General features: G+C 35.8%; 1 protein-coding gene across 1 annotated transcript in view; it reads right to left on the bottom strand.

Annotated features, from left to right (window-relative positions):
- The window catches only part of VPS13B (vacuolar protein sorting 13 homolog B), a 512,636-nt gene that overhangs the window by 254,346 nt on the left and 234,050 nt on the right, over positions 1–24,240 (bottom strand). Inside the window, 2 exon segments of the mRNA XM_009275488.2 lie at positions 996–1,123; positions 13,551–13,698. Of these exon segments, the coding sequence (XP_009273763.1) occupies positions 996–1,123; positions 13,551–13,698 (276 nt within the window).

Raw genomic sequence — 24,240 nt, 5'->3', positions numbered from 1 at the left:
CTTAAACTTTCAAACTTTCTAATATTTTGAACACAAAGTGCTTTCTGCATGAAAGAGGAGGAAAACAGACACAGGTTCTGGGATGAGCCTGTATATGAATAAATATATTTCTTGATAGGAAGAAGGAACAGAAGGAACATTCAACGATTACTTTGTCAGAAATAGGGAGTTTTTTGTGTTTTTATTTTATTTTAACACAAAAACAGTTTTGCTACTATATGCTGGTGTACCGTAAAATACCAGTCTCATAGAATGTACTGTTCAAAAGGCACAGATTATAATAATTCTAAGTTAGGGTAATTTCTAAGCAGGCACTTGATATATACTTGGAAGAAAGGAGTCCTAATTCTAGCATTTCTAAGCCATCCAGTATTTTATCATGCAATAGTTAACACTGGACTTCTAACATGGCCTTTTTTGTGTATAGTATGCATATATACTGCTACAGGAAAACTCTGCTTTTACTGATTAGCGGTCACAATCTAGAGCAGTCTAGGATGAAATGGTTTAATCCAAGTGGACATCTACTCATCCTTTATGAAAAGGTAGACACGTAAGCAGCTGAGCCATCACTGTATAACACCATATTGTATCATACACCCCAAGAAAGTATTTATCATACACACTTTCCTCAAATATTTTTAGAAAGGAAGGTATTCTGCAAATCCAACTATGGATAAAAAGGTGTATAGCTATGTTTATAATACAGAAAAGTGTGACAAGCATTTTTTTTCATTTTTTTTTTTAAGGATCTTCCCCTTAGATATAAAAAAGTATATTGAAAACTAATGTTCTAAAACCAAAGCATTCTTTGCTTAATATACCAAAAATCTATATTTTATTTTTCTTTCTCTAAGACTTTGAAACTACTGAAATAAGACAGTAAAACTTGGGAGCTCCTTTAAAAACCCTCAAATAAAAAGCACTAGGATGCATAAAAAGTATCATAAAGTTTGGAAAGACATAGGTTTTTTTCCACTTCCTTTTCATCTTACCTGAAGTGTAAGGCGCTTAACTGCATTCCACACTATTCCAATAAATTCCTTCATTCTTTCTTCAGGACTTCTGCAGCTTTCAGATGAGTTCAGCATGGGTTTCACAGGAAGTGACAAAGGACGAGATTCTAATGCAAACAACAAAACTCAGTTACACAAAGAATATATAACTAATACACTTACTGGTAGCAAAGAAAAAGATTACTTCTTTTAATCTAAAAGAGAGATTTTTTCTCACTATGGACATAATAATAGTGTGTCTATTATTAGTTTTAAACTTGGCAATACAGCTGTATCAGTTAAGCCTGGTGAGAAATGCAATGAAATGAAATGCTTAAATTTTTTTAACGTAAACTGCTAAGAAAATATTATGAAGAATGCAAAGATTACTTTTTCTAAATTCTAAAAGAGATTTTTTCTCACTATGGACATAATAATAGTGTGTCTATTATTAGTTTTAAACTTGGCAATACAGCTGTATCAGTTAAGCCTGGTGAGAAATGCAATGAAATGAAATGCTTAAATTTTTTTAACGTAAACTGCTAAGAAAATATTATGAAGAATGCTTGACCTAAGCAAATTAAGACAGTTTTCAAAGTGTGATAACCTATTTGGTGACGGAATAGCAACCCAAGAGGTTTTCACATACATTGCTGCCAGTGTAATCTAAAAAAGGTTTTAGTTTTCTAAACTCATTGTAAGAAATGAAAGACAGCCCATATTAAATTACAGCTTTTGATTTGTTTTCTTTAAAAAATTCGCTTAAAAACTTGAGTATGCTTCCAAAAAAATGCATGAAAATGAAACCATTTTCTTACTTTGCCAAGCTTAAAGGTACTAAAGTATAAAATATTTCAGCAAAATTCAATGTTTTCTAGTAAAAAGAGAAATTTCCTTACATTGTTAGTTATTTAATAACATGAATATGAAAAGATTTTAGATAACAGAAGCATTTAATTGAATATGAGCATAGTAGAACTTCAAAAGAGGACTAGTGAGGAGATCAAGTAGTAACTACAAATTCATTAAAGACTGTATGAGTTGTACATAGTTCCTCCTATCATCTCTTACAAAATACCCTCCTTCTTATGTTTTGGAATACCCACCAAATTAATGTCAGCTTCCTTAACATTTCCAGTTTTGGCCTACATGTTGTTGAGCTGACAAAACTGCAGGAATAAATTAAAAAGTCTTCATGACTTCATTTTAAACTAAATTGAAATCAGCACAAGTGTGACAATTTATGTCTCCCAATTATACAGCTAGGAGAAATCCATGGCATGAAAACTACAGAAAAATTCTTGTAACAAAATTATGCTATCAGCTGAACTCAGGTTAGCAAAAGTATATGCCCCTTGATATGCATTACTGGGTCTTCAGTCAGTTTTGATCATGCAAGGAAACACGCAAGGAATTGAAAACGAAACATCTGAGAGGTGAATTTCTGCCAAGAGCGTGCAATGTTAATACCACTTGAGGAATTAATTTGTGACATTTTTCCCATCAAGGCTAGAAAAGAGCAGAGTTGATTAATATTCCAGACAAAAACCTTCAACAAATAGTATTTTTAATAATCTGAAAAGAAGGAGAAGCATTAACTTTATTAAACTGATGGGGAATCAAAAGATTCAAAAAGAGAGGTGGTCAAAAGAGTGAAAGAGAATTTTTATGGCTGCAGTATAATTAGTCCTCTCAGATATTCCTGGCTCCAATTATGGATCTATTAGAAAGATAAAGAATGAAAATTGGATCATGAGAATGTAAAAGCGTGACATTTCAGGATTGTTTGTTGTCAGCTGTGCTGGAGAGACAAACAAGTAAATTGTTCATATGGAGAAGCTGCGTAGAGTAGCTATTGCATAATATTTTCTCATGCAGACATTTTTATGCCATGCAGTGAGTATTCCATCCACATTATGATAGGATTAAGTTAAAACAAAGACATTCAGTGAGGAATAGCTGTTCTGCTTAACTTTTTACCCTACCTCAGTTCACACCATCTTCTCTGTGTAGTCAGGCCCTACGCTACACATATTACAAGGTAAGAATTAGGAACAGCTTGAGTATCAAGAAATATTAAAATAAAGGACTTACTGGAGTGTAGAACTCCAGAATGCAAGCATGGGTAAGGGTGACAATGGTATACAAAGTCACTGTGAGACTCTGGAAATCTCACAGGCAGGAATGCTTCAGGTCAGGATGAACAGATAAGTACAATGTAAAACTATATATTCTACAGCACGGTCAGCAGGGACTATCAACATCCTACGTCACTGAACAAGTGCATTCCTCGTGAGTGGAATCTAAAGCTAGGTTTTGTTCCAGTCTCCCATGTTTTGTTCGCTGGGAAACACACACTCTGTTAATTCTCTCTCAATTAGGGGAATCAACTTTCTAATGCCAGAAACAACTATCTGAATTAAAAAAAAAGTTAGCTGTCCGAAGCACCACTTGTTTCTCTCCATATATGTGCAATTCAAACCTGCAAAGCTGATTCAAAGTCCAGGAATATCCATGATAGACAACAGCTTCACTGTAATACTCCATACTCAACGAAAAGACCGAAAAAAAAGAAAGCCTCGACAGCCAACAAACAGATAAGGAACGATTCAACCAGAAATCATGGAAAACAGAGAAGTAATAAGAAGTGTTTCAGAGTGGAAGGAAGAAACAAGCACAGAAGTAACTCCTGAAAAGAAAAGAAGAAAGAAGTCCTCTGTTCATTTTCTTCCTGTACTGGTAAGTCCCAGAGTTTTGTCTGAAGGGATGCTGGGACAGAACAAAGTCTTAATTCCCTGTCAGGCAAGACCATCAGTAGATGAAAGTTGCTAAGAGATTGTAGTAGTCTGGTGTGGCTATCGTGTGTGTTTGGCTAGTCCTCTATAGTAGACATGTAGGCTGGATCAGCTCCATCTGCCAACGGTATGAAGGTTAATCTCCTAAAATAATTATGCTACTCGGCTACTACTGAACTGAAAACCTAGGAACATTTCCTGGCACTGTAATCAGCCCTGTGTTGAAGCCAGGAGCCAGTCAGCAATAGCTAGATAGGAAATATGATTTGTATGAAACACTTACAAACTGATGAGGGAAAAAAAAACAGAGGGGGGGCTGCTTCAGGTTGTGCAAGTTGAATTTTTAAGAAAACCAGTGTACAGGAACATGAAATGTTCCTACTCTCATCTTCTAGTCCCATATTGTGTAAGTGGTATTTTTGTAAAAATATACACCACAACTATTTCAATCAACTATCAATCACTCAAGAGGCTGCCACACTCACCATCAATTTCAGAACATACACTGGTAATGAACAGACTTTTTGAAAAGGACTGATCAGATCAATCAGGATTGAGCTACCAGAAGCAGCAGTTTTCATAATTCATAGTTAAAGTATAGAGGGAGTTCCAAGTGGCAATCCTGCAAAATTAATCATAAATGTACTCTCTTTGTAGGAGATGCCACTAAGCAAGACTTACAGGTATAAATTCTAGATAGAGGTGTCTTTTATATAAACATATGCCGCCTCCTTTGTGTTTTTTAGCCTACTGGGAACTGGTTGCTTTAGAAGTCTGACCCATAAAATACTTAAAAGTTTTAAACATAAAAGGACCTTTGGGGAAAATGGTGCTATTCTGTGCTATTAATATTCAGTGACCTAAGGAACACGAAAGGGAAAATAAAATTTTTGAAGTGCAAAGATTTGGGGCAAATGGACATTTCCTCAAATAAATCAAAGCAGAAAAGACCACAGATCAGAGATTTTCCACTACTGGGTTGAGGACTACTGATAATCTGTACTCACCACTGGCCTCATGCTTTCAGTTCCTCCTCTGTCCTTTCAGCTAGCAATTGAACTAAAGGGAGGTAAAATACAACGCTAATACCTTATTCCTAATTTGTATGTGATACAGATCTATCATATCTCATTCCTGTGGCACAAGACGACTCATTTCTCCTGGCCCACTGTGTGCCTCAGATACCTCATGCATTAAGAGGGCAAGCAGCTTCTTTCTGGTTGGAAAAAGTTATCCTGCTGCAGGCAAACCCATACTTTCAGTGACCCCCAAAAGCTCAGAGAGCTCCTACTCTCTGAGACAACATTCATAGACAGACACCCATGCAGCAGCCTGCAGTAGGATAGTCTCTCCACCATCCCATCATATGACTGTACTCAAAATGCATTTGTTGAGGTCATATGACTTCAACAAGCTGGGCAAGCTTTCCTTCCCACATCACATCATCTGTCATATAGCTTCTCACACATCAGAACTGAGTTAAGCTGAGAAAAATCCTACCGCAAACTAATCATAGTTACTAAGAGGCCATGACAGCAAAACACATGAACATTAATAGTATTTAAAAGAAGAAAGAAATCAAAGGAAACCGTACTATTATTACATGGTTCTTTCTGGAAAGATTTTTCCTCTGCTAAAATTAGAAGTAGTCTCCATAGTGTCAAAGAAGTCACTGGGATTTCTTAATATCTATTCACATTTTCGTGCATTAGATACGGCTTTTTATCAGAAATAAAAACAAAAATACCAAGGTGTTTGCGACAAATGCAAGCCATTAAGGAACTGATCAAGGGGTCTAAGGGATTAGAAATGAGATTAAAATGCAGTGGAGGAGAAAATTCAAACTTCAAACAACTCTGGAAAAAAAATGTAAATGGCCTACAGGATGTTTTTTGTGGAAGATTAATTGGTTTCTTCATATGTAAAACAAAACAAAAACTACCCCCCCCCCAAAAAAAAAACCCAAAAAACAAAAAACAAACCCACCACCTACTTAAAACTTACTTGCTCTTTTCTGTAAACCAGCAGGTTTTTGTTTCTATGTATAATATTGTGCAAAAGTAAAAATTCAGTGAAACTTGTTATATAAAAGCTTGTTTTTCCTTTGGTTTGCATTCCAATTTCCTCATAAGTCTACATATTTTTATATTTGCAACACAACAGAACTAAACATATAGGTCTAGAGAGAGAAAGAGAGAGAGATATGAAGGCATTACAAAAGATTCACACTTGTGTGTGTGTATATATATATAGATATATGACGGCTAAAGAAACAAATTCTGTTCTCAATAGAATGCATTTCCATATAATAATTTTGGTCCATGATTTAATATTAAAACATTATACATATACAAGAAATTGCAAAAACACAGAGGAATATCTTGTTAAAAATGCTTCCTATCTTAATGTACTATTTTTCCCCACAATCCAATTTAAAAATAAAAAGTTAATCTAAGTAGCAGGCTCATTGAGACCATTAGGCGAAGCTCAAAGCTGTATTTACCAATATTTTCTGAACCATCAGTAGTGATTCAGAAATGTTCACATTTTATTTTTGCAGTATCATAAGAGAAGTTATTCCCTATACCCGCATTCCAGGATGACTGATATTTGAATTATTCATATAACTGAGCTTTTTTTTCTAAGGATAGACTATGATGGTCTGTATGTAAAAAAGTTTGCACTCTTCATCAGGATGCTTGAGAATAAAAGCAGTACTTAACTAACTTAAATAACAGAAAGTCCTTTTAAGCTTATAAAAATACACAATATATTTACCCACAAACTGAATAGTCTTTGCATAAATAATTTCTTTACTGCACTTTGAACATTTGTGCATTCTACTTTACTAACGGTGCAGATGATACATTACTTTTATCAATCAACATGATAATTGAGCCACACAGTCCCTGACAGCTAGCCAGAGCAAGTCCTTTATACCCAGGGAAACAGCAGCACAGAGGTGTAGTGACTAAATTACAATGGTCATTCAATGAGTTAGCAGCAGAATAAGCATTAAAATACAGAGGCTTTTGACTTTTTACCCAACATGCCTTTTTCTAGAGTAAACATATGTCAGTAAACAAAGGCAAATGTGATATTAACATTGTTGTGCAAGCAAAAAGGATCTTTCTGTGTGAAAGTGGGGGTTGGCTAGGGAATGGCTGTGGTCAGCATTTTCTCCCACCAAATTCTTAACGATTGCTGCACTATTTCTGGCAAAAAAACCCCCTATTTAGTTCCGGGAACAAAAATAAAAAAAGGACTGACACTTTCGTACAAAGCAATAACAGTCTTTCACAGGCAAAACTGAGCTACTATATTAGTAATGACAAAAATGTGTTATATGTGTGTTCATATCTGAAGTCCATGGCTGAATTTATCTTAATATTGCTGACTATTCCAAATAAATTTTATACTATGAAGTAAGAATTTCAGCCTTTCGATTTGCAAGAACATCTCTGGTAAATGCAGGAGGAATTCTGCCTCGTTTTCTGCCTTTTTAAAAATACACTGAAAATTCCTTAGTCTTTTAAATATAATCTAAAAATAAAAGTGTGTTTGATATACTACTTTGGCTTTGTGTTACTAATGTTTTTGAAATCCATACACTGAACTGAAGAAATCATGCTGTCTTAACACAAAAGGCAAACATTTTACTAGCTATGAAAACTCACAATAATTAATTTTCAATACAGGTATGTGACTGTCCAGCCATTTAAAAGTTACTATAAATCATCTGTGCCTGGAGACCTTCCTTTTAAATAATCCTTCCAAGATGTAAACCCCATTTATAAAAATATAAAAATCCTAGCGTTTTCAGGCATCCTAGGTAAATGTGTGTCAGATTTAAATTCCTATATTTTACTTTGCCTATTTAGCATCTATTTAATTTCATTCATCTTCCCAAATAAATCATCAGTCATACATTTCATAGCAGGCATGAATAAACGATAATCATTCAGTTCATTGAGCAGAAATAGTGACCTACTATTTCAAATACTTCAGATAATCCAAAGATTTCTCACCAGCCAGACTTCTCTCACATGTGCCAGTTTTTTGCATTCCAATAGCTCATTTTAGCAGGAATCTAGTTCAGCATTCTAGTTGTACTTTAGGAAAAAAAATATCAGTAACTGCATCCAGTTTTGCTAAGTACAGGTCATATTCTGCCACACTATACTCAACAGAAAGTTTATTAACTTAAGATTAAACTTGAAATAAAAACACTACCACAGCATCAGTTGGTCTAAATAAAATAGAAACATGTCTACTTTTAAAGCTTCCTCTTTTCTCCACTTTTATGGGGAAGTATTTAATAGTGGTTCAGAAATATCTCATGTGTATACTTTGAATGAATTTTAAGAATTACTTGAGTGAAGCTTTCAAAATCAAATTACTAACGCTTCCCATAACAACCAAGAAGTTCCAGTTATAGTATCTAATGACCAACTTGTAAGCGTGTTATTATATCTACACTATCAAATGTTAGGAAGTGGTTGAAAGGAAAGGTGGGGATCTTTCTTTGTCTTATTTCCTATGGAAAGAAGGCTTATGCAATCCTATACTCTATGCATATGCATATGCATGTAACTCATTTGCTTGTCCTCTAATTCCTTTTGCATTTGCTGGTCAATATAAATCAACTTTGACAGGATAAATATCTCGAAGATACTACGTCTCTACAACCTCTAGGAAAATAAGTAAGCAGGGTAAAGAAGGTAGAAAATTGGCAACAGGAGCTCTGTCCTTATTAGGAATCAGACAATTTATACAAGACAGAGAATATAAAGGCCATCTAAGACAAGAGTTTTAAACTTTCTTGTTATGACACCATCCTTCATCTGCTTGAAATACAAACGAATAGTAGACTAGGTGTAACTTAGCACTTATGAAACTTTAAAACTCTTGAATTATTTCTCTGTAAGAGCAATAGTTCTTCAGAACAAAATATCAATGTTTCAGAAACACAAGTAAGAGATTTTTCCAAGCTGAAATGATTTCACATCCTATCTTTCTCTCCATATGCACATACTCTTACACACCACATATACACTTCCTGCAGAATGAAACAATGCTGGATTCTCTTCTCAGCTTTGAACTTGGGACTGATACTCCATGGTAATACTGAAATTGTAGTGGAATTAAATGATCAGTGTGCTCTCCGACCTGTGGACCTGATCAACCTTGCCTATGGAAAAAAGCTGTCCAAAACCCGCCATTGTTCAATTCTCTTTTGCAAATGCCCTTGCAACCTGTCCACCAGACAACAAAATGGAGCAATCTCTGGTCGTGGGCACTGGACCTAGTGATGAAAACCATGCCCTGATGTACACTCACGACATGGCTGAAATGCAGTCACCCCCTGTACCATGACCAAATGCTTGGCTGTTGCATAGCAGGGATCAGCAAAATTTTATGTGACAAGTGTACTTTCAGTTATGGGACAGGGCATTTAGTTTTCAAGTGCCTTTGTAAGAGGCTATGGGGCCTACTCCAGCTGAAAGGTTCGTGACTTCTTAGATGATATATTAAATTCCATTTACCTACCTATCCTGTGGCTATAAGAAAAGTCAACTTTCAGGATTCTGAGTGAGGAAAAAAAAAAATTAGTAACCTTTTCAGCTTCTCTAAAATAGCTTCTTTCATTAAAAGCCTTCCTCATACTCAACAGCATGTGTGAGGCTACTTCCAAGCACTGCTAACTGTTGGGTGTCATGGTAGATGTTGGTAAAATTAAATTTCAGTGTAATAGCTACAAAAAGACCTCACTAGGAGGCAGTAAAAAAAACCCCAAAAACCCCAATTTAATCTTTAAACATGGAAAATATTATATTTTTCCAACAAAGTGAAAATTATAATCATTTAATAATATGAATATGAATGAAATCTACAAGTTACTTTAGTAATGAATGAGCACCCATCTTGAATGTGTGAAAACGGACACTTTGGCTTTAATCATTATTCAATAGTGCGCACAGGACAGCTTTCAAAGACTGCCCTATCCATCTACTGCAGCCCATAATGTCTTCCTGTATAGGTATGCTACATATGCTATATATATATTACATATTTATACACACATATAGCAATCATTTTGCCACTATCCAGTCATAAGAGCTATACTTCTACGTATAGCTACAGGTCTGCAAATCACTTTTCATTGAACTAACTGCTGAATTGCTGAGAATGGGAGGAGAAGTGGGTGGGGATAGAGGAATTGAAGTAAATATTTATTACTTTTTTAAAATATTCTTTCTTTGTCACCTTTCTTGTTCACAGCCACATCATACAAAATTTAACCATATATTCCATTATCTTACTCCATTTTCGATGCATCTGCGGTTAAGGAGATTTATAAATGACTACAATTTGAGACTTAAGAACAGAAACCTTGGATTTTCACAGACAGATACCATATAAATAGTAGTTTTGCTCTTTTCCCATGCTTCATTTTTGGCAAGGTCTCAGCAGCCATTAACTAATAAAAAGAACTCAAAATCAACGTTTTAAATAATTTTACAGCTGTGATTACAAACTGCTTTCATTTAATACATAGGGTTGGTCTCTAGCAGTTCTCAAGGGAGTGACTGCTGAGATCATGCTAGACTTGAAAAAGATAAATTCAAAATCACCACCTGAATAGCATGATTTTAAGATACAATCTCTTTCAATGTGCAAAGACTATGCATATGTGCTTGCTCTCAGTGTAGGAATCTCAGTTTTCTGATAACTTAAGGCATCTGTAGCTAGAGCCTTGATGATTAAGAAATACGAGGCTTACAAGGATTGTTGCCCCTTTTACCTAGAATGCTTTTGTAGCATAGGCAGCATTATACATCCTAGACCTATAATCAGTGTGGTACTCCCGGTTTAAAAAGGCGAGACAAATAATGAAAGAAAACTCAGACAGAAAGTAGGTGAAATTAAAAGAAAGGAAATAAAGTGAAAAATTGTGGGAGCAAGGGACCCAGAAAAATTAGAAAGGAGAAGAATCACAGACACTCTATTTTCAGTTTAATAAACTAGTCACTCATTCACCATATTCCAGCACTTTATATACCTGAAAAGAAACAAATTGTGAAAGAAAGGATCCACTGAAACTTCTCTGAGAATGAGATCTCACCTTTCACACTTGCACCCATCCAACCTTTTCTAACCACTGTAACTGGTGGCTTTGTAATCAGAGACTTTTTTTTGTGACACAACATACATGTTAGTTTTTACTGTCCGCTGGATCTTCCAGTGCAAAGCCAATTCTGACAAACAGGGCACAAGACGAACTCTACAGGAAAAGCTTCTAACATCACATGAAGTTTCAGGAGGCTATACAGAGAACAAGCCTGCATGGCACTGCAGTGTGACACGGCTCTCCTTTCTTTCTTTAATTAAGGGAAATCTGTGTGGTCTACTGAAGCAGGCAGATAGCATCCCTTGAAATAATTTCATTAGTATACAAGGCTTTCGCTCTTTGACATTCATTTTATATTTTTATTCCCAATTTTTGCCTGTAAATCTCCAATACTGCAGGTATATTACACCTGGCATTTTATCTCCAGAGTATAACAAATAGGTAGACATTTTAAAACACAGGCTAGCCTTCAAACCAGCAGTTTCAGGCACACTACATCTTAAAAACAGACAAAATAGACCCTCTGCTATATGTATGTAGCTTCACTTAAAAAAAAGAGTAACTTTTTTCAACAAATTTTTAACAGTTGAGAATTAATGAAATGAAATTTAGTAATCTCTTCTTTAAAAGACTGCTTCTAATTCAAAAAAGAAAATGCTTAGTCAATGTTATCTCTTGAGAGAATTAGTACTATCACCTTTCCTTTATTAGTATCAAACTCTATGCCACGAAATTGTTCTATAGAGAAGCCAACTATCTGCTTAATCACAAAAAACCCCCAGCGTTTAGGCTAAACATTTGATAAATCCTTTATTAGTATCAAACTCTATGCCACGAAATTGTTCTATAGAGAAGCCAACTATCTGCTTAATCACAAAAAACCCCCAGCGTTTAGGCTAAACTTATTTGATAAACTGAGTAAAGTAAGTGGTAGCTAACGTAAATGAAACCTAAAAATGAACTTTTCATTTTTGCAGCAATGTGTGTTGTACTAAGTAATTGAAAACACATCTTGATATTGACTTCAAATTAAAAAGTGGAAGAAGTTGAGATGCACAGAAATCCTTCTTTTGCTTTTAGGATGCTATTTATAATTTATCATTTTGTTTTATCCTTTCTGCACTCACACACACAAAACCCAAAATAAAAGCAAAACTGATGTTCACGGCATTTCTAGATTTTGAACAATAACATTTTCTTTTAGTAGACTATTCTGGTGTGATCGTTACTGCAGAAAAGATAATACTCAAGGTAAAGAATAACAAAAGCTGAAGATCAAAACTCGCTACCAAGCTGAGCAGGTACTAGACTGGGACACTAATTTTCAAAACTCAAGTACAAAGCTACTTCTGCAAACTACACTCATACTTTTATAAACTGGTAATAAACACAAACTAATCTAGCGTCCGTTCATGCAAATAGCTGGTTTTGAATGTCAAATATTCAAAATTACAGAAGTTTCTCTAGTGAATTACACCTTTGTCCTTTGTTGACAGGCACAGGTGGAATTAACCTCAAGAAGAAACAAATCATATAATTTATGATGTTGATACAGCAGAACAGATGACAAATATAGTTAGAAAAATATACTTAGTACAGTCATTTCATTACAGGCAAAAATAAAGGAAATTCATAAATGAATGGTGAAAATAAAGGATAAATGGTAAAAATAAAGGATATTCATAAATGAAATGAAGTCTTTGAAATGAATATATTATTTTACTACCAATGATAACACGGCAACCCACATAATATTCTAACAGATTTTCTGGTTTTAGTCCTTTTTAATCTCAAAATAACAATTAACCCTACCACTAACAGACAAGATTGTAATCTCAGTTTCAGCTGACAACATCTTGAAGTACTTCATGATTATCTGGAAATAAACATCAATGCAAAGGAAAAGAGAATTTGTTCAGTGGATTTCAGAAGGATTACTAAAAGTCTCAGCTGGATAGTCACTTTTTTTGGATGATCTCCTACTTTACTACTTGCAGACACTACTATATGAATAAATAGCCTAGAAAATACCAGGAAGCCATATCATCTTGATTAGTGATAACAAAGTTTAACTTTAGCACTCTTAAGTGGCCAGAAAATATTCCTAAATTTAATAATTTCTTGAACTCCAGAAACAGAAGTGCCAACAAATGCATTTTCTATGGAACAGTGATTTTGAAAACAGTTAATTTTAACTGTTTATGCACAAATCTTGACTTCCATACATGCCAGACTGTAAGCAATGTGAACAGACTGACTGAAACTAGAGATTAATCACAGCGTATATAAAATCTGATAAAATTATGGACTAAAATATTAAATATCAAGGCAAAGAGCAGATATTCTATTGAGAACACATCTCATTTATCTCGTTTTAGAAAATGTGAAACTATCAGGGCCCCAAAGATAGTACCTAAATGAAAATGAGAAGAAAATTAAACATATATTTCAAAATTGCAAGTTTTATTATTTTTAATGAAAAAAAGTTGTAATTTTCTGGGAGAATATTTCTTTAAAACTGAAAGTTGTTCCACAGTATTTGCACAGCTGATGCTGTTCAATCGTGGATGCATGTTATTGAAGGAGGTTGCAAAGGCAGAATGGCTAGTTTCAATTAAGTGATCATACCTGTTACTGTTTTTGTTTTGACAGGACTGCTGGCATACTCAGAGGCTTGATTTGATTGCTGCCTTGCCAAAGGTGCACTTCCAACTGATGCTTCATCCTCTTTTTTTCGAGTTACTGACACACCAAGTGGAACAGTTCCTACAGACTGCTAGGAAAAGAAGTGCCTTGTGAACCACTCAAAACCAAAACACATTAATATTGAATTATGACACTGTCATGAGAAGCATGTCTTAAACTACATATTTTGAAATGTATAGAAGACAACTTGAAACAATGATTGGAGCACATATTTTGAAAACAAATTATGAAACGCTACATTCAGACTTGCACTTGTAATTATTTTAGTCCTGTTAGTCTGAAGAAAAGCTCTACAATAACAAAGAAGTGAAATATAATTTATTAACTTAAAATACCATGCTTGTTAGCCAATCAAAATGCACATGAATAAACCTGGATGATCACCAAAGCAAAATAGTTATCTAAATGTTTAATGGCAACTGGAAAATTTTAGCCAGATAAGAAGATCACAAAGTTTTGCGAAGAAATTTATCAACCTTCATTAAACTTCGAAAGAAAAGATGCATTGTTATTTACACATTATTATATTTGTTCCTCACATTTTAAATATAAAATTTAATTCTGACCACTACTGGTTTTGAATTGTTTTGTCTTTCAAGCATATCAATAAATGACAAACTTCTCAAAATATGACACTGTTAAACAAAACTGAAGGCATTAAAATCCAGTTTGAAGGACTGCATCCTTATTTTAAGATTAGAAAAGAGTGACGTGTATTAATCCACATGGGTTCTGGAACTGGAGGTCCACAAATGAATACAGTCTATTGGCTTTGTTGTTACTTTTTTTATTAACACAAGCTAGAAAAGACAAAAACATTAAAAAAATTGGATCCTCAGTTTTGCTGTACAGTTGGCTGTTACCATTTTGCTGTAGCATTAGCTGCTACAGAAATTGTAGATGTATCCCAGTTGACAAAAGCAGAATACTTCTACCGTTGATTTTGCAGAGGGTTATCATTTAAAGATGACAAAAGTTTTTTCTAAAGATCAGACACTAGGATTACATGCATCTTAATCAATTTTTGTGTAATTTAATTTTGTTGGTATTGGAGCGAAAATGTAATCCATATAGCTGGGTAATGAGAAACCTCACACGTTGCATTAGGAATCTCTGTGGGAAACAAATCTGTGTGAGGCGGGCAATGTGCTTGTAAATTTTCTCCAATAGAAAACAGATCACTGAATCAAGCAGTATGCAACACGTGCACACATACAAAACCCCAAAACAAACAGAAAATTCATTTAATTGAAGGAGAATGACTTCCAAACGCCTTCATCATTTTCCACTATAAAAGTAAATTAAAATAAGAAAGACAATTGGCTATTTAATCCTACTCCAGTGAAAACAATCAACTTATATATACAGTGGTATGCAAAGTTAATAGGAAAATACTAACGTCAATGACAAACAGAACTCTCATCTCTCCTCCTCCCTCTGAACGTACAGTCATCAGCTTTGTCTCCAAAAGCACTAAAAAGTCATTCTGGAATACAGTAACATGCCACTTTGGTGTCCTCTAGCCATAACAACAACAAAAAACCCCATCAGCTTTGAAAAGACAAGTTTTACACCACAGAAATACTTCCCACATGCATACAAAGAGAGAGTCTGAAGTTTTGTAAACTTTCGCCAGACACTTTACATCACTTATTTTCAAAATTTAGCAGTTTATCTCATACATCCTTTCATAAGGCAAAGCCATCTGCAGCTTTCCCATGACGGCAACTGTTGAGCCATAATTTGGCAATTCTGGACGTAACATTGCAAGGACATTGACTTGCCAAAGTGAAGCAAGAGTTTCTGAAGAATGAACACAGACAATACAAGACAGTACAAAAGACAATAGGATGGAAATACTGTCTGAAGCAGCAGTATCTATTTCTGAACCACTGAAGAAACGGATCAGCAAAATATAATAATAATAAGTTACACCACTAGTCATATAGTGAAAAACATCAAGGCTATCACAGCCAGACAAAGCTGGAAAAAATTATGACCAAATATTGAGTGCTGATCTGGACAATGAAACAGCTGTTTCATCTTTGCTCACTGAAATCAAGCCTGATGTTGCTGTTGATGACGCCCAGTACAATCTTGTCAGGTTTTTGGCAAAAGATTTCTGGTTAAAAGAATGCAGAAGATGAAAGATCAACGTTGAACTAGATGGAAAAGGATCATCAAGATCTGGGTTTTAGCCACAAACTGATGAGGAAATTGTGGCTTGGGAAATAGCAGATGACAAGAGCCCCACAGCTGTACGAGAAGATGAATCTGATGGGAAAGGAGACATTGCAGGCAAGTGTTATCATAAGCATTTCATCACAAGAATCCAAAAAGCTAGCTCTAAAGTAATTTGTAGTAAAGTTTAACACACCTACTTGGGATGTAAACTTTATGGTTACTAATTGGTAGTGTTAAAAGAAGATAAAGAACATTTAATAAAGTTATGGAACTACGGCAAGCTTTATATGAGCTTGTTTTGTTGACACAAAGTCAAAATCAGATTCTGCTCTAGAATACTGACGACAGTTTTATCAATGCGATAAGGTTTTGTGGCTATTATACACTGAATACTAGATTAATAATATTAATTCATATTATCACTCAAAATAAGAAAATTTACTATTTTTTCAGTATAATTATTACAATTAACTTTTTAAGCAGTAGCTAAAAAACTACAGGAAAGCTATCCTTTTCCAAATTTAAATTTTATTGACAGAAATAATCTAACACATTACATACCATGTTAAGTATGTGTACACAAAACACACACATACATATATGCTATTTATGCATGTAAATGGATTGACAGATACAGATTATATTTTTTATTTTACTTCATACTGTGCGGTCAACATGACTTTGGAAATGATAAAGATCTAAAATCAGAGAAAGGCACAGAACAATAATAGCTAAAAACCAACCTCCCAAAAATACCAAGCCTCAAGTATTTCCTGATTTATATGGAGATATGCCAACTAACTGAAGCTAAAATATCCTGTAAAGAGGGCTAGTGGAAATTTGCCCCGGGTAGAATAAATTAATATTTTATTTTACTTGGGATTTTCAGTATTAAATATTTTATTTCTGAATTATAACTTCCCACGACTGTGAGGCTGAAGAGAATGGAGGCAGATCTGGGAACATGAGAAATGCATTCTAAAGAAAACTTGACAAAATGAGCAGACGAGTAACTTTCATTTGAGGGATGCCTATACAGTCACCTCCCTGATAACAAACCAAAGGCAAAAGAATATTCCAAGATAGGAACTTAAATATTATTACTAAAGGAAAAAATGAAGCACTGGCTTGTGAAATGTTGAACTCAGAAGCCTCAGCCCAGACATGGGTTGCCATCTTTGAAATTACACCAAACCCAGCTATCCCAGTGCCTGGTGGATGCTGTGTGCACAAAGACTGATGTGGACATGTGCAGTAGCTTGCATACAGCAAGCAGGAAGAAAAATTAATGAAGTCTTTGGAATGGGGACAGATGGCAGTTCTACTCAAGACATGGTGTTTTGTGAACATCTAAGATCACTGTCATGCAATCGCTATCTGCCTCAGAGAAGAATATTTACCTATGATGCAAGGCTGTCCAAGCTGTGCCAGAATGAGCTCCAACAGCAAGAAGGATCTACCTTGCCCACCTTGTAACAGGTTCTAATATCATGAAATCACAATCTCTGCTTGACTACAGAGTTACGTTTCATTGTTTTGATTTCTGAAATTAATAATATAAGCACACACCTAAATTGCTTCAGAGAGCTCAAACAAAACCAGGCATTAGGCCTAGTTCCCAATTAAAATTAAATAAATAAATAAATAAATAAAATTTAAATTAATTAATTAAAAACATTAGGCATGCCTAACCCTTAGGGTTCACAAAAGCACCTTCTTTCCTGGCAGATGAACTTGCTAATTAAAATGAAATTCTGTGACTGCTTCAGGTAGGAATTTCAGATATGCTCAGAAAAGTGCTCTGCTGGGATAAAAGACCAATCACTGATTAGCTGTAATCTTTCCAAACTTATGTGATGAACTGATGTCAGCCAAGAACCCCCACATTTTCATCAACTGATGAAAGCATAGGTTCGTCAATCATCAAGCAGGGTAAGTAAGATTTCTTTTGAATTTGCTGCTCCAACTTCATGGATTACTACCAGTTACTGGAAAAAATGGTGGTAACAAAAACATATTTCATAAAAGTCTAACAAATTCAGGGAACAAAAAAATGTTATTATTTTTAACACCCAGGTAATGTAAAATACGCGATTTTGATGTGGAACATATGGAGGAGCGCAACGTATCTGGCTCATGCTAATTTTCTTTGAACAGTGACACAGACTGTATATAAAGCAGAATAACTACATTTTTATCAGATTTCTTCTTAATGCATTCATTCTTAAAATGTAGAGCTGAAGAGCAAAACATTTACATTCAAAAAATCTACCCATGTGTGCAACATAATATTCTTTATAAATATTGATATCTTTAAACCTTTCTTAGTATTTCCATTTCATAGGTATAACACAACAAATGTCAGTAGAAAAAAATTTACCATTGAATAATTTTCTCCAGAATGCTTTTCACCTGTTCTTCAGGTTTTGAACTAAAGGAGAGCAAAATCAAAAATTTAATTTATTCTTGCCATATTAAGTACTAAAAAGTTGAGAATCAATCCATTAACCATTAGAACTATCACATAATAGGTTAATAACAAGATGGCATGACAAATTCACTCTTTTTTAACATATACATTAAGTAGCAAGTTCTGGTGATTGTGTTTTTTCTTTTAAACTAACAATTTGCTGTAAGTATCTTAATAGGCACGATGTTCAGAAGGTGCTGAATTAAAACATCTCTAAGATGTCTCTAGCTTACAAGTCAAAACCTGAGTATTTTGAAAATGTTTTGAACTTTAAGTTACTTTGATTTATAAAGTTTATTCCTTGCTCTGCACCAAGACTCAAGTTATTTCAGCTCAGTATTATCAAAGAATGAACTAATATAACTTAACAAAATCAATTCCAACAATTGCTGCCACTTTAATATATATTATGTCTTGGGTGTTCTGGGTTTTTTGGTTTTTAACCCATGAGCTGGCAAAGGTTTCTGGTGTTGATTACCGCACACTGTACACATAGTACAGTGCTCCAAACAGGAAAGGTGATCCACCAACAGTGTCTTTTTCTAGACAAAGCCGTAATACTTACTACACTGATTATCTGGAAAGATCATCAGCTGATGATGAGGTGAAAATACTCTCATCATAACAAATATCTTTTCCTTACCTCTTCCTGTCCCTGTTACCAATCCACAGGTTTTTTTTCTCCTTTTCTGACACTAAACAACTGTATTTTCTTCTGTTTGTACATTATTCAGAGCTGTTAGATATGAAATCAACATAAAACATTTTTGAAAAATGTGTATAAATTGCGTAAGTATTATGCAATCTTAACTAACTTCTTGTGTTCACTTGAGTGAAGAAAAGGAAAGGAGCGGGAGGGCAAAAGAGCTAAAAAAGAGCCAGCTAAAATATTTCATTGTCTATGGGAATACACGTTGGTATCAAGTCAGGAAACTCATGAGCTTTTTTTCCTATTGGAAAAGGCTGAGGTACTGAATGCCTTCTTCACCTCAGTCTTTACTAGCAAGACCAGCCTTGAATCCCAGCTCCCAGAGATGAAGGGGAAAGGATGGAGCAAGGAAGACGTACCCTCAGTGGAAGAGGATCAGGTCAGGGAATGCTTAAGCGAACATATATAAGTCCATGGGCCCTCATGGAATGCACCCACGAGTGCTGAGAGAGCTGGCAGATGTCATCTCAAGTTCACTTTCAATGTCCTTCGAACAATCATGGCAATTGCGAGAGGTGCCCGAGGACTGTAAGAAAGCAAATGTCACTTCTCTCTTCAAGAAGGGCAAGAAGGAAGACCCAGGGAACTACATGACAGTCAGCCTCACCTCAATCCTTGGGAAGATGGAACAACTAACCCTGGAAACCACTTCCAGGTATATGAAGGACAAGAAGGTGACTGGGCGTAATCAGCATAGTTTCACCAAGTGGAAGTCATTATTGACCAATTTGGTAACATTTTATGATTAAATTACTGGCCTGGTAGATGAAGGGAGAGCAGTGGATATTGTCTACCTTGACTTCAGTAAGGCCTTTGACACTGTCTCCCATAAGATGTTCACGGAGAAGCTCATGAAGTATGGGCTGGCTGAGTAGACAGTGAGGTGAACTGAAAACTGGTTGAATGGCTGGGCCCAGAGGATGGTGATCAGTGGCACGAAGTCTGGTTGGACTCCAGTAAGTAGCAATGTACCCCCGGGGTCAATAATGGGTCCAATCCTGTTCAATAGCTTCATTAATGGGTGGAACGGCTGATAATGCCAAAGGGTTTTGCTGCCATCCAGAGGGACCATGACAGGCTGGAGAAATGGGCTGACAGGAAGCTCATGAAGTTCAACAAGGGGAAGTGCAAAGTCCTGCACCTGGGGAGGAAAAACCTCATGCACCAGTATATGCTGGGGACTGCCCAGCTGGAAAGCAGCTTGGCAGAAAAGGTCCTGGTGGACACCAGGTTGAACGAAAGCCAGCAAAGTGCCTTTGCTGCAAAGAAAGTGAATGGTATCCTGGGCTGCACTAGACAAAGTATTGCCAACAAGCCAAGGGAGGTGATCCTTCCCCTCTACTCAGTGCTGGGTCTAGTTCTGGGCTCCCCAGTAAAAGAGAGACATGGACATACTGTAGAGTCCAGCGCAAAGGGCCACAAAGATGATTAAGAGATTAGAGCATCTTCCATATGAGGAAAGGCTGAGAGAGCTGGGATTGTTCAAGCCTGGAGAAGAGAAGGCTCACAGGGGACCTCATCAATGTATAAAAATACCTGAAGGAAGGGTGCAGAGGAGATGGAGCCAGGCTCTTCTCAGTGGTGCCCAGTGACCAGACCAGAGGCAAGGGGCACAGACTGAAACACAGGAGGTTCCCTCTGAATGTAAAGAAACATGTTTTTACTGTGAGGGTAACTGAGCACTGGAACAGGCTCTTTATTGAGCAAGACCTCATACAACTTACTGTAATAACTAACAGGATTTTGCAGAAAACTAAAGAGTTTGCCTTGATTTCAGTTCAAAGAAAGATGCTAATTCTATTCCTGACTAATATAAACATAAGCAGCATTGGCTTTGCCATATCACCTTTTAAAGAAAACATGCTGCACGTTGTACCATACAGTATACAAACAGACAGCAGAACTTACTACAAACTGTTTCAGTAGTTTCCTCTATTATTACTGGGAAAATTTGCAAATTATAAACTTGCAACAAACATATTAAAATAACGGACATCAAAAGCATGCAACAAAAGCTCTGTGCTTGTTTGTGTTTTGTATATATAGACTTGTTATTTCATTTCTGCCAAACCAAATTTTATAAGAAGCATTACTACTCATGATTAAATCCAGTTATGTCCCTCAGAATGGCATTACACTGACCTACATCCAATACCACCAATTAGATAAGAGGCGATAATGGACAAGACTATAGATACAGAAGAGGCTTACTTTACACAACGCTTTCACTTCAGCAAACAAACTTAAGAACTACACCACATATTTCTGGTAGCCATGAGAGAAATTCAAAAGCAATATGCAGATTTCTTCAAGCACTGAGAGAGTGCCTCATGGATTTTTAGACTGCAATGTTCTCATTGTTTCTGTGCTTCAAAGGGGACAATGGAAAACTTATAGATGCATACTGAAATTCAGAACGGATAGAGAAAAACAAGTTATATTTACATCCATTTACCCTAGAGCACTGACCATATAGCCACAACAGCAACCACACAGATCATTATTCAGATACGTAACAGCAGCCACATTTTGGCATGCACTGTCGCTTTGTAACAAAAAGGTAATGTGCTACAATGTCATTCACCAAAAGCATGTGGCACCAAATATTCCATTATATTTACAAAATTATGCAGAAGCCTTAAAGACTAGTTCTATTTCCAAATTTTCCTTTTTTTTTTTCCAAGTTAGTTTAAAATAAATGTGAGGAAGAATGATGTATGTAACTTGCACACCGTACAGAAACATAACTTATGTAGAAGGGTTGTACATTAAGTGAATTTCCAAATTCTAACATTTTCTTTAGATAAACACTAAGTCCAATCCCCTTCTCCTGCAAATAGTTGTCATATGTATTGTTCCTAAAGACATAAAATTCCATATAGGAACAAGTTAGAAAATTTCCTTATAATGGTAATAGAAGCAGCAAAAAACTTTACTGTAGTCTTCATACTCAAGATTTTAAAACCTTTTACTTCTAGCCTAAATATATGAAGAACCTGTTCATATTCACTGATTATTATGCCAAACTTAACTTTTCATTGAAATAGCTTCTCTCTCCTTTTGGCGTTTACTTTTAGGCAGACTTTTAAAATCCTCATTTATCATTCATCACATTTTTCAGACACCATCTAAGAACATATCAGGACGTGTAGTGCTTTAACCTCAGTCGGCAACTGAGCACCACACAGCCGCTCGCTCACTTCCCCCCCCAGTGGGATGGGGGAGAGAACTGGAAGAGTAGAAGTGAGAAAAACTCATGGGTTGAGATAAAAACAGTTTAATAATTGAAATAATAATAATAATAATAAATAATAATAATACACAAAGCAAGTGATGCACAGTGCAATTGCTCACCACCCGCCGACCAACACCCAGCCAGTCCCCGAGCAGCGGCCCCCCGGCCAGCTTTCCCCCAGTTTATGTACTGAGCATGACATCACATGGTATGGAATGTCCCTTTGGCCAGTTTGGGTCAGCTGTCCTGGCTGTGCCCCCTCCCAGCTCCTTGTGCACCTGCAGCCTTCTCAGTCAGTAGAGCATGGGAAACTGAAAAGTCCTTGACTAGTGTAAGCACTACTTAGCAACAACTAAAACATCGGTGTGTTATCAACATTTTTCTCATCCTAAATCCAAAACACAGCACTGTACCAGCTACTAGGAAGGAAATTAACTCTATCCCTGCCAAAACCAGAACATGTGACCTAGTGACCTAGATACTACATAAACACGGTTAAAGAGTTTATAACCTGTACAAAATAGACACACTGGGTAAAGGAGGGGAGAAAGTGTAAAGTAGTAGCATCTGTACAAACCAAGTAACATAATGGCCTCAGCCATCACACTAGTTCTACAATTATTAGCTGCTGGGTAAGCAAGGTGTAAACAGAGGCAGGTCTAGCAATAGCCTAACAGTGATAAATAAAAAGCAGTAGTCCTCAATGGGTTGCGTATACCCCCCACACCCCAACACAGCAGTTGTTCATTGTTCTGTTCCAGTTGAATAAAGTCTCAGTAAGGCCAAAGAGAATTATATTTCTTGGTGGCTTCATCACATTAATCTTAAAGAAGACACAGTACAGCTTTATGCAAAAATCATTGAAAATTTATGTGTTTTGTAAAACACATTTACTTTTATGCTTACTTCTGTCCTATCCCATTTCAGCTTATGAAGTTAAGTATGTTCTGATATTTCTATCTTTTCATGCTTTCGGACAAAACCATGCCAATGCAGTTATATTACACATAGTGAGTATTTCAGTAAAGATAGAAAATATATATACTAACAACTTGGCATTATAAACCTAAGAATCCCAGAGTAGTAGTTAAATGGCAAACAAATCCCAAGAAGTTCCAGTATGTAAAGGCATACCTGTCTCCGTGGGGAGCCAGACAATCCCAGCCCTACCCGGTATGCAATCAGAAGTTTACATGGCTATAGTTGTGGTCCCAAATACATTAATAATTTGGTTTAACTTATTGAACTCATAATGCTATTACTTGATAGAATGTGTACACAGAACCAAACGTACTGAAAGATTTTCTGACTGTTTTCAGATAAAACTCACAATTTTGACTTACTCAAAATGACAGAGCAAAAATTTGTATTAAGTAGACATTAAAATTTAAAATATCTTAACATTTAAGATCTCTGAATCACACAAGGAACTTCTGAAGTGATGTATTTTCTTTTATTCTGTTGCAATCATGTAAGACAGATGGTTAGAATAGAGGAAGAAAAGAGCTTTATCAATCAGTAACATTTTGACCATAACACTTGCTTGAAAGCATCATGTCTTACAGTTGTTCCATTAAATGTTCAAAAACTGTGAAGGTTGTACAGAGCATTTTTGTTTTGTTATACAAATGAGACATTGGAAAAGGTTTAGCTTGTTACCATAAAGTAATATACAAGGCCATAACTTTGACTAGAATCCTTATCCTAGGATAATTACAGTATTACATCAAGAAAAAAAAGTCTTTCATTAAGGATAGTTTAATACAGGTATAGTTTTCAAATAAAGTGTCTTCATGACTACCACAGACATTGTAATTTTTATTATGTGCAGTCTATTACCACAGTTACGATAATGGTGAAACTAGTATTCAGCCCCCAGAGCTGGAAGACAGGGACAGCGAGCAGGATGAACCCCCCATAATCCAAGAGGAAGCAGTTAACAACCTGCTACGCCACCTGGACACTCACAAGTCTATGGGGCCGGATGGGATCCACCCGAGAGTGCTGAGGGAGC

This window comes from Aptenodytes forsteri, unplaced genomic scaffold (genome assembly GCF_000699145.1).
Source record: "Aptenodytes forsteri isolate BGI_AS27 unplaced genomic scaffold, ASM69914v1 Scaffold208, whole genome shotgun sequence".
Lineage (NCBI taxonomy): Eukaryota > Metazoa > Chordata > Aves > Sphenisciformes > Spheniscidae > Aptenodytes > Aptenodytes forsteri.
Note: the sequence above shows the minus strand (reverse complement) of the source record. Positions and strands in the feature narration are given on the sequence as shown.